We start from the raw sequence: 14,578 nt of genomic DNA on the forward strand, positions 1-14,578 counted from the left end.
ACTGAAGACTTTGGCCTTCTCTGCATCCTCGGCCTCCAGGGAACCCTCTGTGTTTAGCCGCGGGCCCACATTCCCCCTCGTCTTCCTTCTGCTGTTGATGTACTTGAAAAATGCCTTATTACTGTCCTTAACATCGCTAGCTAAATTTAATTCTAGAAGGGCTCTAGCCTTCCTATTTGCACCTCTGCATGCCCTGGCAATGTTCCTATACTCTTCCCAAGAAGCCAGCCCCTGTTTCCACCTCTCATAGATGGCTGCGTTCTGCCTGAGTTGTCCCAGCAGATCCTTGCTCATCCATGGAGGTCTCCGAACTCCTTTTGCTCTTTCCTTGCATATTGGGACACACTCATCCTGGGCTTGGAGGAAGTGGTGCTTGAAGACTGACCAGCTCTCTTGGGCACTTCTACCTTCTAGAATCTTATCCCATGAGATCCGTTCAAGCAGGTCTTTGAAAAGGCCAAAGTCGGCTCACTTGAAATTCAGGGTCAGGGTCCTGCTTTGTGTCCTGCCTCTTCCACACAGGATCTTGAACTCTACCATCTCATGGTTGCTGCAGCCAAGGTTGCCTCCAACCTTCACATCCCCAAACAGATCCTCTTTATTTGTGAAACCCTAAGCTTGTTTGTGAAAAGTAATGTATTCAAATTGCAATGTATTCAAAACATTTTTATGCTGTACAAGAGTATTTAATCTTCTGTTAGTCATCTTCTCTGAAGAAAAAGGTAGAATATAAACTGAATTTGACTTCATAATTGAAGATAACAGTTTATAATTGTATTTCTTGTAACTTGGACACAAAGGGATCTCACAAATTAGGAAGACTATTTAAATAAGATACTAAGCTTCTACTGTCTGCAAATAATTATTTTATTATTGTTTGTCCACCTGGCCTCATATACGGTCCAGATCACACATGTTATTTCTGCAATACTTACACAGAATAAGTTTAGAGTCTAATTTTTGTCTAGCTATTAATAGGGAAAACACCAAGAACTCAGAAGATAATTCATCCTTTTTAACCAAACTAAATTGCTGAGTATTCTGTAAAATCTCAAAGTAAAAAAGACTGCCTACTGAAACAGAACAATCTACTTAGATGCTTAGAAAAACTCTTTGTTTTTGAAAATCTGTTCTTCAGTCAAGAATTATTCCTTTAAGTAAAGGAGGTTATTCAAGCCTATTTTTCTCTAGCCGGTATGCTTACACAGGATTAAACAGCCCTATGGGATTAGAAATAGGAATTTTTGAGTAGATGGTTTTGACAGTAACAGTCCTGAAACTTTAAAAAAACCCAAACTCTTTTATTTATTTATTTTTAGTCAAATCAATAGTAGTTCAAGTTTCTTGTACTATCTTTTCCTATTGACTTACATCTGAACATTATGGAGCAAGAAACCAAAGTAGAATATCCTTCAGGATTCAAGGCTTTAACTTGTCTAATAACAGAAAAACAGATATGTTTTATTTACTGAAAAATGAAGAGAGGTCACAATGCTTAAAAAAAAAAAAAAAAAAAAAGAAAGAATGTTAATAGATCCACTGGGATTTAAACTGGCTATCTGGAAATGAAGAAGTCTAGATTGTCCTCTCACCTGTTCAGTTCTATTTTGTCAAACTCAAAAACAGCAATACATTCAACTGACCATAGTAAGGAAATCCACAACAGCACTGCAGCTCCTGCTTTACCTTTTTTAACCACGCATCAGACTGAAAAAAGGATACACAAACCATTCTCAGGGACACAAAAAGATTCCAGGTGTGCCTATACTAACAGTTCTTCTAATATTAATGACTTATTTACTTATTTTTTTTTCCTTTTCCATGAGCCAGCTCCAATTACATAGGATTTCTACAGTTTCATATATTATCATTACTCTGCATCTTTGGACTTAAAATATTGACAAAAATATTTACAAACTGAAGCTTGTTATAGATACATGCACAAATGCAAAATTAAGTAAATGTGATCAACATTATATTTAAGGGAATAGAAGGCCTTGCTAATCTAAAACAAGTCACTCCCCCTACCCATGCTTCCCCTTGTCTTCCCCCTCGCTCCTTAAAAGGCATAGGGCTGCATTAACCATTATAATAAGAAGATGTGAGCAAACAACTGTCATTCTGCTGGCAAACAGTGAGAAGCTGTCAGGGAATTTACTGTGACCAAGGTAAAAGGCACAGAGCACATGACAGGGACAACCTCTTTAGAGCCTGCGATACACACCAGTCAGTCATTCTTAGCTCTTTTCTGTAATATTACTACCATGGTGTTGGTGCATACAGCCGATGGTACTTTTCCAGTCAACTTGGAAGGGAAGATGGGTTGTAGATCAGTGATTATCAATGTCATGTCAGGGCTCTTTAGTTTGGAAAACTACCCTTACAATGGTTTATTAATAAGAAATCACAAATATTGAGGGTTTTAAAACACTTAGGACTCAGTTTTTAAAAGTAGAAAGTGGGGTTCAACTCACTATAACACAACAAATATTATCATACTTTTAACCAGTAAGTAAAGAGGTATCTTAATGATTTTAAATCAATGTACTCACCACTTTTTTAGCATCTATATTTTGTGACTCACTTGATTTCTGCTTTCCAAGGTTTTTCATGTAACTATGAACTTCTGAATCAAAACATTCAGCTCCATAAAAGGCACTGCTCCAACCAGGACTACAGCCATGAAAGTCAGGTAGGCTGGGAGACACAAGGTAGCTGTTTCCAGCTATCTTGGTCTCTTCCTCTGGCTCTATATTGTCTTCTGTGAAGTCTGGACCAGTATGACAGCCATTCTTTTGTAAACACTGTTGTTCCTCCTCTATGGGAATAGTATTCTGCAGTCTCAGTTCCTTTTTGATGTTATCCAAAGGTGACTCATCACAATCCATTTCAGCGAATGATGTATTTATCACACGCTCAGCCTTCACATCTAAGGTTGCCTCCCCTTCTCCTAAAGAAGGTGTACAAGGGGGAAAGAAATAATGGTCTTGTGCTGTGATGTATGCTTTATTGAACTACACACACAAAACATAGTTATGAGACTACCTGTGTGCTCTAACAGTGATGCTAGGTGGTTATTTTGTCTCTGCACTTTCTTTTCCTCAAGTAAACATTGTAAAATGATAAAATGATACTAACCAATAGTTAAGCAATACATTTCTGAAAACTACAAAATATTTTCTGTTCATGTGCAACAAGCATTTAAGCAAGTATAGCACAGAAGTTTTAGAACAAAAGTTAAACATGTCAGACTTGTACCCACATTAGTAAAAGCTTAGCTCTTGTTTCTTCTATCCATAAGTCTTGAAGCTTTTATTTATACATGGAGGGCAAGAAGAGCTGATACAGCCAAAGGGGACATAGAAGTTAACTTTCTGCTCCTACAGGACTCACTCCCTTGAGATATGATGAGACTTCTTTTCAGTTGTAACGACTACTACCAACCTTAAGGGACTGAGGTGACAGTCATAAGTTGGTATGATGCTGACAGGAGCTTTTACACCTGCCAGAAGTCTCCTTTTTCACTTCAACAACCCTCCAGGGCCTATATATGCCACTCAGAGTCAAATGCACCTAAATTACTGGTGCAAAGAAATCACATAGCCTGTGGGAAAGTCTGGCTCTACACTTGCAATCACTCTGAACCAAAATGGAAAACTGTAACACAGAATTGACAGCAGTCAAGTGCAAACTTAGAAATTTCTATTTTGCCATGAAAGTTAACAACATAGGGGTATAAGCCATTCTGTAAAGAACACACAGTTTAACTTTGCTCAAAACAGAGAAGTAACTTTGAAACTTGTCTGAACTACCTTGAAGAAAAAATGAAACACTGACACAACACCAATCAAATACAAGCTGTCCATGAATATACCAAGCTTAAAAAGGGTAATGATTTTGTTATATTAATGGCATTTAGCAGTTTCATCTCAGCTTTGAGTTCAATTACTGAAAGATGGAATATTTTGTATTTAAAGTATGCCAAGAAAAATGCAAAATCCACACTGAAATACAAATAAATGATCATTACTATAACCTCAATGACTGCCCTAAAATGGTGTCTTCTAACCAAGCTTGTGAAAGGCAAAACTATCTTGATTAGCAAATCATCTGATTCACTGTTCATTTTGCTATCTGTCTTTAAAAAGGCACTCCAGTAGACAGAAGTGGAGGAATTCCCAGGGGAGATGTAAAGACTGTTCTGTTTTACTTGTTTGTGAAAATCCTTTTGGTGGATAGTTAAAAATGTCCATTTAAATCCAAAAGCATTTAAGTTTCTAGATTTCTGTATAATTCCTTTCCCCAGAATTCGTTAATAATTTTACTGACAATACAATTCTTTATTTTAATATATTTCATTTATTTTACTGTTTATTTTTGTTTTAATTGTGGTAAGTGAACAAAGAAGTATCAGATTTGTTGCAGTCATCCTTCAATCACTCCTCAACTTCTTCAGTAACACCTAAGGAGTAATAAGCATTTTCTAAATCTCTCCTCTGCCTAGCTAAGGTTGCTGTCTTGTCTTGTGTGGAGCTGACATAGTAAAGACTGTCTTCCTTTCCCTCTCCCTACTTCAAAGCATGCTACTAGAACATCTACTGGATGAACATAAGAAAACCACATGCAGCAGTTAGGATTTTGGGAGTTTTGCAGACACCTCTGTGTCTGAAAACCAGCTGGGCATCTCACTTAACATGACATTTCTTCATATGTAAGTTTCATATAAAAGACAACAGATCTCAAGTCATTGATAATGTTCAGATTCACTGATAATGTTGGTAAGTGCTGAGTGTTTTACTGAAGATACAAAACTCCTATGTCTCAAAACTCACATAACTGACAGATTGATACACACAAGAAGATCTAGAAACAAAGTCTCTTCTCACCTTCTGTCTGATTGCTGCTTGCCAAAAGGTTATCAGATTTTTTCAGATCTTGGAATATACTGCCACACTTGGAATCATCTGCCTCAGTTATGCTGAAAATACAAGAAGATCAGGAAAAATTAATGTTTTATATACTTTTATATTCATATCAGTAAAATGAGACCATGCATATGAAGGGCTCCATAGCATTTATCTACCTCCTGAAGCTTGTATGTTCAGCTTCAGTTGTTATTTTACAAGAAATAAAAAGTTCAAATGGACATTAAAGCACACTGAATAAGATAGAGATTTTCCTTTACAGCATTCGGCAAAATTTCAACAGAAGTATCAGAATGCACACAAGTAGAAGGCATAACTCTAGGCATGGATTTTTCATGCAGTACTCAACCCCTGGATAATACTTTAAGACATTCCTAATAAGAATAATCATAATTTTGTCAAATAACATAAGAATTAACAACTGTGATTTTCTTTGTTTAAAGAACATTAAGTGAGCAATTGCTTGCTTGTGATCTAACAGTTATTGTTATATTGGATAATAAATAATTCTTTCCTTTACAGTCATGCTTCCAAATATGTTACTTTCTAACAACAGTTCATCTAGAGGATGATTTCAGCATATATATGTCAGTAATTCAGCTGCAACAGCTTAAGTTTATCTATGATAACATTCAACTCTGGGGAACTAAGAATGTAACCTCCCATCAATTTTAAATGGCTCCTTAAAAGTCCCAACCCAAACAGGAAACAGGCCAGCATGTCAGGGTCTGGTATCTTGAGGTCCTAGTCTATTCTTTCTGAAACTTGCTGTAGGAGTTACACATCTTTTAACACTGAAGTTTTTCTAGACCTTATCTACCAAGCTTCTTTGACAAAACTTCTAATTTATAGTTCCAGACCACAAAAACAAAACCGTATATAATTTCCACAAATAAATTGATTACTGTTCACAATAGCCTTCAGTAAGTATGCTACATTTGGAGGCTGCAATAAAATAAGAATTTTTCTTATTTTTCAGGTAGATATGTCATTGGAGATGAAACAGTAAAAATGAGAAATTAATTAAGCTGGTGTTTTCTCTCTTAAAAGGCTACTTGCAAAACTAAACCAGTTAAATAAAACTTTTCTGCCAAAGCTAAATTAATTTCCTTGTTTTTACATGTGAATAGAACAAGAGGAAGTATAAAGAACCATACTCAAACAGAATAAGCAAACTGAACAATAAGAACAATATATTCCACTTCTGATTTAACAGCCTCTTTCCAACAAGACTTGAAGCTCTCTATCAATGGCTGAAAACAATATTGATCAGAATTAGGTTTCCATTATTCAGCTGTCCTAAGGTGGAATTAAAGACAAGCTTAATACAAACCACTTTCTGCTAAACCATTAAGCATTACTTGCTATGAGGAAAGTCACGAAGTATCTGTTAGACTGGGAAATTAACAGTTGGCAGGAAACAAGTAAAGTTACCTGAAGAGAAGCAGGATATCCTTTATTGCTTCTAGGAAGTAGGGAGAAAAGTATTAAAATGAAATGTAAAAAGGAAAAAGTTGGAAAACACCTACCATAAATGTGAAGGTCTTTCTCCATTTACTACCTGATGGAGATTTCTCAGTAATTTTTCATCCCAGTAAAGGTCACAAAACTTCTCACAAATTGTATTAGAGAAAATAGCAAACTTCATCTCCTTTAAATTTAAAATGAAGTTTCCTTGTTTAAAAAAAGGAACAAAAAAAAGAGAAAAAAACCCATTAATAATAATATTTGTACACATAAATGATAATAATATACAGAAGAAAATGGACATACCCATATCAAAAACTTCAACTCCATTCTCTAGATAGCCATCAAATGCAAATTCTTCTTGTATAAGATGAACCACTTCCTGTAGTACACCATCACTTATTCTGTTCTGATGGGGCAGGACTTCAACATCAAAGAGACAAGAATTGTCTTGATTCACTGAGGTATGTTGTGGGTGTTCTTGTTCACTGAAAATACTGTCTACACAGGTAACACACTCCATTTCTTGGCAGTTGGTTTGAGTAACTGGGTCACTTTTATCAAACTTCCTTTGCATATTAGTAGTCTCACAGTTCTGCATTTCGCAAAGGGAGGCATCATTTTCTGTTTGCATCCTAACTTTGTAACTTGCAATAGTACTTGATAGTAGCACTGGCAAGCTATGATAGCAGTCATAAACAATTCTTGAACGAAGAGGTTTATTTGGTATTTGCTCTGATACAGCTAAATGTACTGGTACAAATGTCAAAACTCTTTTCTCTGAGTCCTGTTTGAGAATGATGTTATTTATATGAAGAAAATTAGGAGATGTAGAACAAGGTAAGGAGCTGGAAGATACTTCAGATAAAAGGCTCTTTCCCTGTAGAATATGTGAGGAATCAGATGGCGATGGTAACGTAACTGTAGAAGTAAATGCATTGCTTGACTTTTGCTCTTCTGAACACAACTGGGAAGACTGGTCTGGAACTTGTAAATCACACTCGGGTATTTCAGGTGCAGATTCAACAATATCTGTGTCCTCAGTACCATAGCTTTTAGAGTCTTCTATATATCCTGATTTGTTGTGGTCCACATGTTTTTCTTTACTTGTCTCTTTCTTGAATTGATCTTGAATTGTGTGAACCTCTCTGAAAAGGAACAGATATTCTTTTTTAGAACAATTCCAGCAGATTCAACAAAGAAAGTGTCAAGTTTAACTTACTCTGCTTTAAGAAATACCAACTTTGTTAGAGTTGCATTTTGTTGCAGAATAATAGGCTTAAAGTGAGTTGCGGATGAGGTGAATGCAACAGGCAATGTAGCTTTCTCATGATTTAGAGCAATTTGGCATGGTACTGGTCCTTTAACTGCTACAAGTTTACTTTCACTGGTAGTAGGCATAAATCCTAAAAACAAAAACACAGAAAAATTAACACTATGTAAAATATAAATGCAAGCTAAATAACAATCAATTTAGATAGGAGAAAAATGCATACCTGACAGAAAATCTTACATGGAGAGCTGATCTAGGGAATACTAAACCAAAGTAAACATGTCAGTGTGACTCCTTACCTAGACTTGACTCTGAAGTGTCTGTTTCATGTCTTTCATTTTTAAATTCAAAAGCAACATGTTCTTGAGATGAGATTACATCTTCCTCAACAGCCTAATAATAAAAATTCAAGTCCAAACAGAAGTTATTAGCATTTACTTTTTAAAAATTCTGTTCAACACATTACTTCAAAAAACCCACCAACCTCCACATAAACCTGGAATGCTGCAGAGCAATAATCTAGTCATGCTAAGGTGGAGAATGAAAGAAAATAACATACAAAATGCTTAAGGATTGGTAGAATTGTGTGGAAATCATGATAATCCTCTGCTTGAAAGCAGAACTTTTAGGTAATCAAAATTTTGAACATAGTTCCATGGATTCACTGAACTCTGCATGGATTATATTCACGTATATGAAACACAAACAGAACACAACAATTACATGTTAATGTCTTCCGTTCAGATAAAAAGAGGTCGTAAATGAAAAAGATATTATAGAGTTAAGTCATTGGTTCATCATTGACAGAGACTGTGGAGTCAGGGCATCAAAATCTGGGGTGGGACCACTTCAATGTCAAGAACTGGGAAAAAGCAATAGTTAAAGACTTCTTGAAAATAAATAAATTTTAAAAAGAGAGAACAAATAAAAGTATACTTGCAGGAGGACAAAGTCTTAATGGAATACTATTTACAGAATTAACTGAAAAAAGTCCCAGAGAATTAAACTAGGTGTCACTCTTACCTTAAGGACAGATTTATTCAACAGTGCCAAAATATTTTTGCTGTTTATACCTTGTTCAAGTAAATAACGATTGCATGTCTAAAAAGAAATAGGTTAAGAAAATAATAATTTTCCATCAGTAAATAAGTTTGCAAACAAATGAGGTATTATTGGACAAGGACAAAGTCAAGATAAATAGTCAATTACAAGTAATTGAAGTTTAGGAAGTCTTATGAACATATTCCAAATATCTTATTGATAATTTCAATATAAATTAAAAACACACCCCTCTCTGTCCCCAGGGAAGTAATTTTAAAAACAAACCCCAAAGTCACTGTTTATGATTAAATTAGGTATCAGTCTATTATCACAAATGAATTAGTATTTGGATACACAAATCACTAAAAGGAGACTTTAGACACAACTAAATTTCACATAGAACTGCTTAAAGCTAGTCACCTCAATTGCATCAGCTAGAGAAGGTCTTTCTTCCGGGTTTTTTCTTGCCATATCCAGAAGAAGTTTTTTAAATTTTCTTGGCAACGCTAGTTTGTGACTCGGCGGAACACTGCATTTTGCAGCCATCCACAGAACTGCAGCAACACCATAAACGCAGACCTATTAGTATAACGTAAAAGGTAGGGAAGATGTAAACGGATCAAAAAAGCTTCTACTTCAAAACCAATTCCAGTAAATTACAAAAAAAGTCCCCTCATTTCCCACACCGCCCCCAACTCTGCAGACCTGAGCTTCCAAAGCACAGATGCCATTTGGCTTTTGAAGATGCTGATGAAAATCCTAGCTCATTAAAAAAACTAGCTGTTATGCATGGAGGTCCAATAATAGTAGCTAATTTTCTACTGTTGGAGCAACAGACATAATTTGTCTTATTCTTTGACCAGGAAAATGATTCAGGAAAAGAGGGTTTTTAGAATCATTTTGAAGAATTCCTTTTTTATGTAAAAACTTAAGATTGCTGCAAGCCTTTGAGTTCTACCACAAGACCTGGCCAGTCACAATTTACTTGAAAAAGGTCATGATAATTCAGCAAGTAAATGGCACACAGTAATTACGAGCTAGCCAGCACAAGTCATATTTTACAGAAAAGATTATACCTTTCAGAAGAATGAGGTACTGTATATTTATTTTAGCAATTATTGTGCTACCTGTAGCTAGACCAACTGAAGTTGCCATGATGAAGGACCTTGAAAAGTACTTGATCTTCACAAGCTTTCTTGTTTTACTTGAAGAATTACAATTTTCAGACTAAGCCAGATTTAGTCTGCTTAATCCTTAGTTTACATATGTTTGCACATACTATAAATGCTTTGCACATACTATAAATGCAACTTTAACAAAGTTAAAGTACATACTTCTCCACATTGCCTCTGAAAAATATTAAAAAGGCTCAAGATACAGAAACCTAAGCACAGTATCAAATAATACGGTCTTATAAAGTAATATTTTCTATTACTGTTGAGCAAAGTGACAGTAATGAACACAATGTCACAATGAACTTCACTATAAAGAAGATAACCTGTGAACCATTTAAACTGTTCAACAAAGCTACTAAAAGGTACAAAAATATTTAAAATAGGAGAAAGCAGCTCCACCAAGCTAAAAAACAATTTCTGTCCCTTAAGGTAAAAATTCTAAGAGGTCAAGGAGACCACAATTTTAATTTAAATTTAGTTACGTAGGAAAAACCTGCCATCCAATCCAGTGTATCCTTCAAAAAAGTGCTTTTACTGAAGCAGTATAGTTATTGTGACTGGCACTAAACAGTCTTGATTCCCATACCAAAATTCAAACTAAATGTTCATAACCACCAAAAAATTATACAAACAAAAGGAAAAAGTAAAAAAAAAAAAATCAGCTTATTCTATATATAATTTTGTAGAAAAAGAAAGGAAAAAATATTACTTCAGATTTTTGAACGGAAAAGAATAAAGACTTTAGGATCATTAATTTCTGCTGTCTAGTGAACCTGCTGTAGTATACTTCAGTGTTAGTTTAAACTTCTGAAGCCTTTTAAAAACCTGCACATTGGATAAAAGCCATTTAAGGAAAAAAAAGTAACTTTAAAGTTACTTTTAGATACACATTTTCTAGTTATATGTTAGAATGTTAGATAAACATTTTCTAGTTATAGATAATTTTACAGAAAGTCAAATTCTATCTTTAATAGACTTTTAATTAATTTTTTTCTGATCCATCACTACTACGTTTAATTCTGAAGAACCCATGGAGCACAATGTACATATTGGCAACCTCTTTTCTTTGTTACATAACAGGTACTGAAAAATTATTGTGATGCAGTTTGCAAGTCAGATGTAGTTGCAGAAGAGACAAATACTCATCTGCTATTTATTAACATTTTCATTATGTCTGGTCTAAGAGCTCCCCTTAGGGCTTATCACTATAGCTTTAGGAAAAAAGCTCTAGGAAAACTATATTGGTTAAATGACATAATTCATAACATTCCCATAGTTAAAATATGCTGATAGTGATGTTTTTATCTGATCTCCAAAATTTGATTAATGTTTTGGCTTTAGCCTAGACAGTCTAATATATTGATCTTAGTGTGAATGTGAAAACATGACTTTAAAGTGTCTCACTGCTAACAAACTGAAAATAATTAAGCCTTATAGAAAAATATTGAATAACATATTTTTGACAGTTACTCCAACAATTTTGGAATGCAAAATTATTTTTCAGAAGCAACTAATTTTATGAGAGATTAATGTATTAAAAATCCCACAGATAACCAAGAAATACTGGGAGAAATGAGAAACATTATCAGAATCTTAGTAGAGTTTAGGTTTCTTTTCCAAGCAGCAGAGATATACATTTGTCCTTTGATAAAATTCACAGCAACCTACATAACCTACCACATTACCTTCTCAGTATCCACATCCTCTTCTTCAATTTCAGGAGCTAAATAAAATATATCGCAAGATTCTAAATGAGAAAAGAAACCAGAAACATAAAGACATTTATTTTATTGTCCACTCAAACTACAAAGAAATAAAAGCAGAGCATGCAGTGTAATAGTTTACCTTCATCTTTTAGAGCAGAAAAGAGAATACTTCCATGGCAGTCAATCAGCACGGTGTCCAAACATAAGACCACTGGCAAAACAAGCCACAAAAAGGCAAGGCATAACAAATAATAAAATGTTTAATAAATTGTAACTATTTGACATTAATAAAATAAATGAAATAATAAAAAATAATTTACAATGTCAGCAAATACTCTATGATAAATGATGCTGTAATTAACACTAATGCTAGAGTAGACATCATGCAATAAAGAGGCAGCAGATGCACAATCACACAAAGAAACTCCTGTAGAATGAGGATGGGAAAGTATAACTGAGATGATAACAAATAAAAAGGTCTTAAAATACCAGAAGTTTTAAAATACCAGGCTTGAAAAGAAAGGCCAAGAAGACAAAAAAGCCCCCAAAGCAAAATACAGATATACTCTAGTCTTCTCAAAGGTACTAATAAAACATAGTCAATTTATCTTTAGCATTTAATCCCTCTTTTCTTCCCTTCTTCAACCCCACCAAAATAAAGTCATTATTTGCAGACAGCTGGGACATACGTGGCCAAATCTAGAGTTCCTCAGGTGGGATACTTCAGTTTTGCACAATAATTATCATAAACACTCTCCCACTGAAGAAGTGTTATGTAGATTGGTATTTGCAAGGCCCTGACAATTTCCATAGTTAGGGAAGAAATAACTGACTTCTAAAACTATTTGAAACGATGTGAGGCCTTCAGGAACTCAATGTTAAGGTCATGAGATCAATGAAATCAGTGATGAAAAACTTCTGGTAAGATTGTGTCTATCTGCTTGATATCTTCAAAGCACACTGTAACTTCACACATTTCAACAGAATAAGCCAACTGGATAGCAAAGTAGTCCTGCCTGTGTAGACTATCATCAAATAACTGTTTTTTAATTTAAAACAGCATACTAGGAAAATAGATTCTTACATGAAATTAAATAAGAAGTTAAAACATTACTATTTTAATCAATAATAAATTTAAATGAGTCTAATAAATCAATATTAATTTTTTATTAAATAATAAATTGAAGATGTTTTAAGAGAAAAAAAGGAAGTAATTATTTTGGAGTTACCTGTACAAAATACATCTAAAGCCCTTATACTGTTCACTATGCTTAATATAGACAAAAGGCTTGCCTACTGCCTTCAATAATATTTAAGCTGGACCTGAACTATGAGTCTTGAAAAGCAAAGCTTTCACAAATGGGAATATAACTATTTCTGCAGAGGCAGCTCCCTTGAAAACTATTCACACTCACTATTTTTAAATCCCATGAGTTAATGCCTCCAGCTCTGAATCTACAACACAGTTCACACAAACCAGATCACAACTTCAGTACAACATGAGAATTCTCACCTTGGTTCTCTAATGTGCCCGTGAGCAACATGTAAGCAACATCCTCTGATAAGAGGAGAGGAAATAAGTAAAGTCTCAATGGAAAGTACAAATAACCTTTTAGGAGGTTTGAATGAAAAAATACACGAAGAGGGTAGCTTTAGGATATGTTTTCTTGCCCAGATACTTCCTGCTTAGGATAATGAAGAAAGTGTAACTAAGGAAGTATTTGGAGGAAAAGGCGAAAAAATTAATTCCAGATTTCATATATTTAATGATGGCACAATCTTACCCTACCAGTATTAAAACAAAAGATATTTTAACAAATGCTTTATATGATATCAGCTTCACCTTTACTAAGTTACTATTACTCAAAACAAATACTGAGAGAACTTTGTGTGAGTGTGGGCACTGAAGTAGAAACACCAATAAATCATTCTACAGTGCATAATTACTCACAGAACAGGCAGAGAATCCTCTGGCAGAAACATTCTAAGTCTGAAAAAATATGCAATTTCAAGGTAGCTTTATTTGTCAAATACATAATTTTAAGTAAGGTACTTTCCATTTAGTGGTTTGTAGCATTATGTTCACTTTTAAAGGCTACATAAGGTTCAGATTATAACTCTGTCCTTACTACTTTGAAGACTTGAAGATGCATTCTGGGTGCATCTAAGTACAATAACAGAGGCTAGTTGGGCATGTTAGATTATAACCTGAGCCATTATGTGCAGTTATTTGAAACCTTCACAAACATTAGGAACATGGTATGAGGCTGAGATAATCCTTCAGTTACAAGGTGTATAAAATACTTAGTTTTAAGGGTAATATTGCTTAAAGTGCTCAGAATTCTCCATTTATGGCCAATATCCTTTTTAACAATTATACATCACAAAAGATAAAATAGGTGAAGCTGGAAACCAAAGAGATGGAGAAAGTTTTCTGTATCTTACTATGCAAGTATTTACACTCAGAGACTTCAAACTCATCCCTGTCCAAATTCTCAAGAAAAATGGAAAGGCAGGGTGGCAGTGGTGGGAATCTCTGCCATGTTTATCAGAATTGCTAGAGATTTGTTGTTGGTATAAGCTACACCAACATTCAGAATGCCTATGAAATTTAGGATGGTGTTCTCCCAAGTCACATACAACATACACCAACTCTGTCAAAGGACTATTCCTCGTTCCTTTCTCAGAAGTTGACTTCTGGTAATTCTTCTACAAACTCAAGCACATGGAATGTGGAAGGTGTAATGTCATGACAACACCCCGAGTACATTTAACTAACAAAACCTCACATTGTCAAAAATACATCAGGAAACATTACCCACAAAGAAATTCAGATAAGACAGAAAGTTTTGTGTTTACATAAGTATAAAACTTATTTCCTCTTGCTTTCAAGATATAGAAAATACTTTTCTTAAAAGTCACTGTACAGTTTCTCCATCCCCAAAATATCTAAACACAGAATTTGTCTCACTGACTGAAGTCATAAAGATT

The 14,578-nt window shown here is 34.6% G+C and overlaps 1 protein-coding gene across 1 annotated transcript in view; it reads right to left on the reverse strand.

Moving 5' to 3' along the window:
- Nucleotides 1-14,578, reverse strand: part of KNDC1 (kinase non-catalytic C-lobe domain containing 1) — a 63,281-nt gene that overhangs the window by 12,569 nt on the left and 36,134 nt on the right. Inside the window, exons 8-17 of the mRNA XM_062001565.1 lie at nucleotides 11,727-11,798; nucleotides 11,567-11,628; nucleotides 9,127-9,285; nucleotides 8,689-8,766; nucleotides 7,965-8,058; nucleotides 7,636-7,798; nucleotides 6,699-7,540; nucleotides 6,455-6,599; nucleotides 4,887-4,978; nucleotides 2,553-2,950 (exon numbers count right to left, since the gene is read on the reverse strand). Of these exons, the coding sequence (XP_061857549.1) occupies nucleotides 2,553-2,950; nucleotides 4,887-4,978; nucleotides 6,455-6,599; nucleotides 6,699-7,540; nucleotides 7,636-7,798; nucleotides 7,965-8,058; nucleotides 8,689-8,766; nucleotides 9,127-9,285; nucleotides 11,567-11,628; nucleotides 11,727-11,798 (2,105 nt within the window). The remainder of the gene's footprint in view (nucleotides 1-2,552; nucleotides 2,951-4,886; nucleotides 4,979-6,454; nucleotides 6,600-6,698; nucleotides 7,541-7,635; nucleotides 7,799-7,964; nucleotides 8,059-8,688; nucleotides 8,767-9,126; nucleotides 9,286-11,566; nucleotides 11,629-11,726; nucleotides 11,799-14,578) is intronic.

The sequence above is a fragment of the Colius striatus genome, chromosome 8 (assembly GCF_028858725.1).
Source record: "Colius striatus isolate bColStr4 chromosome 8, bColStr4.1.hap1, whole genome shotgun sequence".
NCBI lineage: Eukaryota > Metazoa > Chordata > Aves > Coliiformes > Coliidae > Colius > Colius striatus.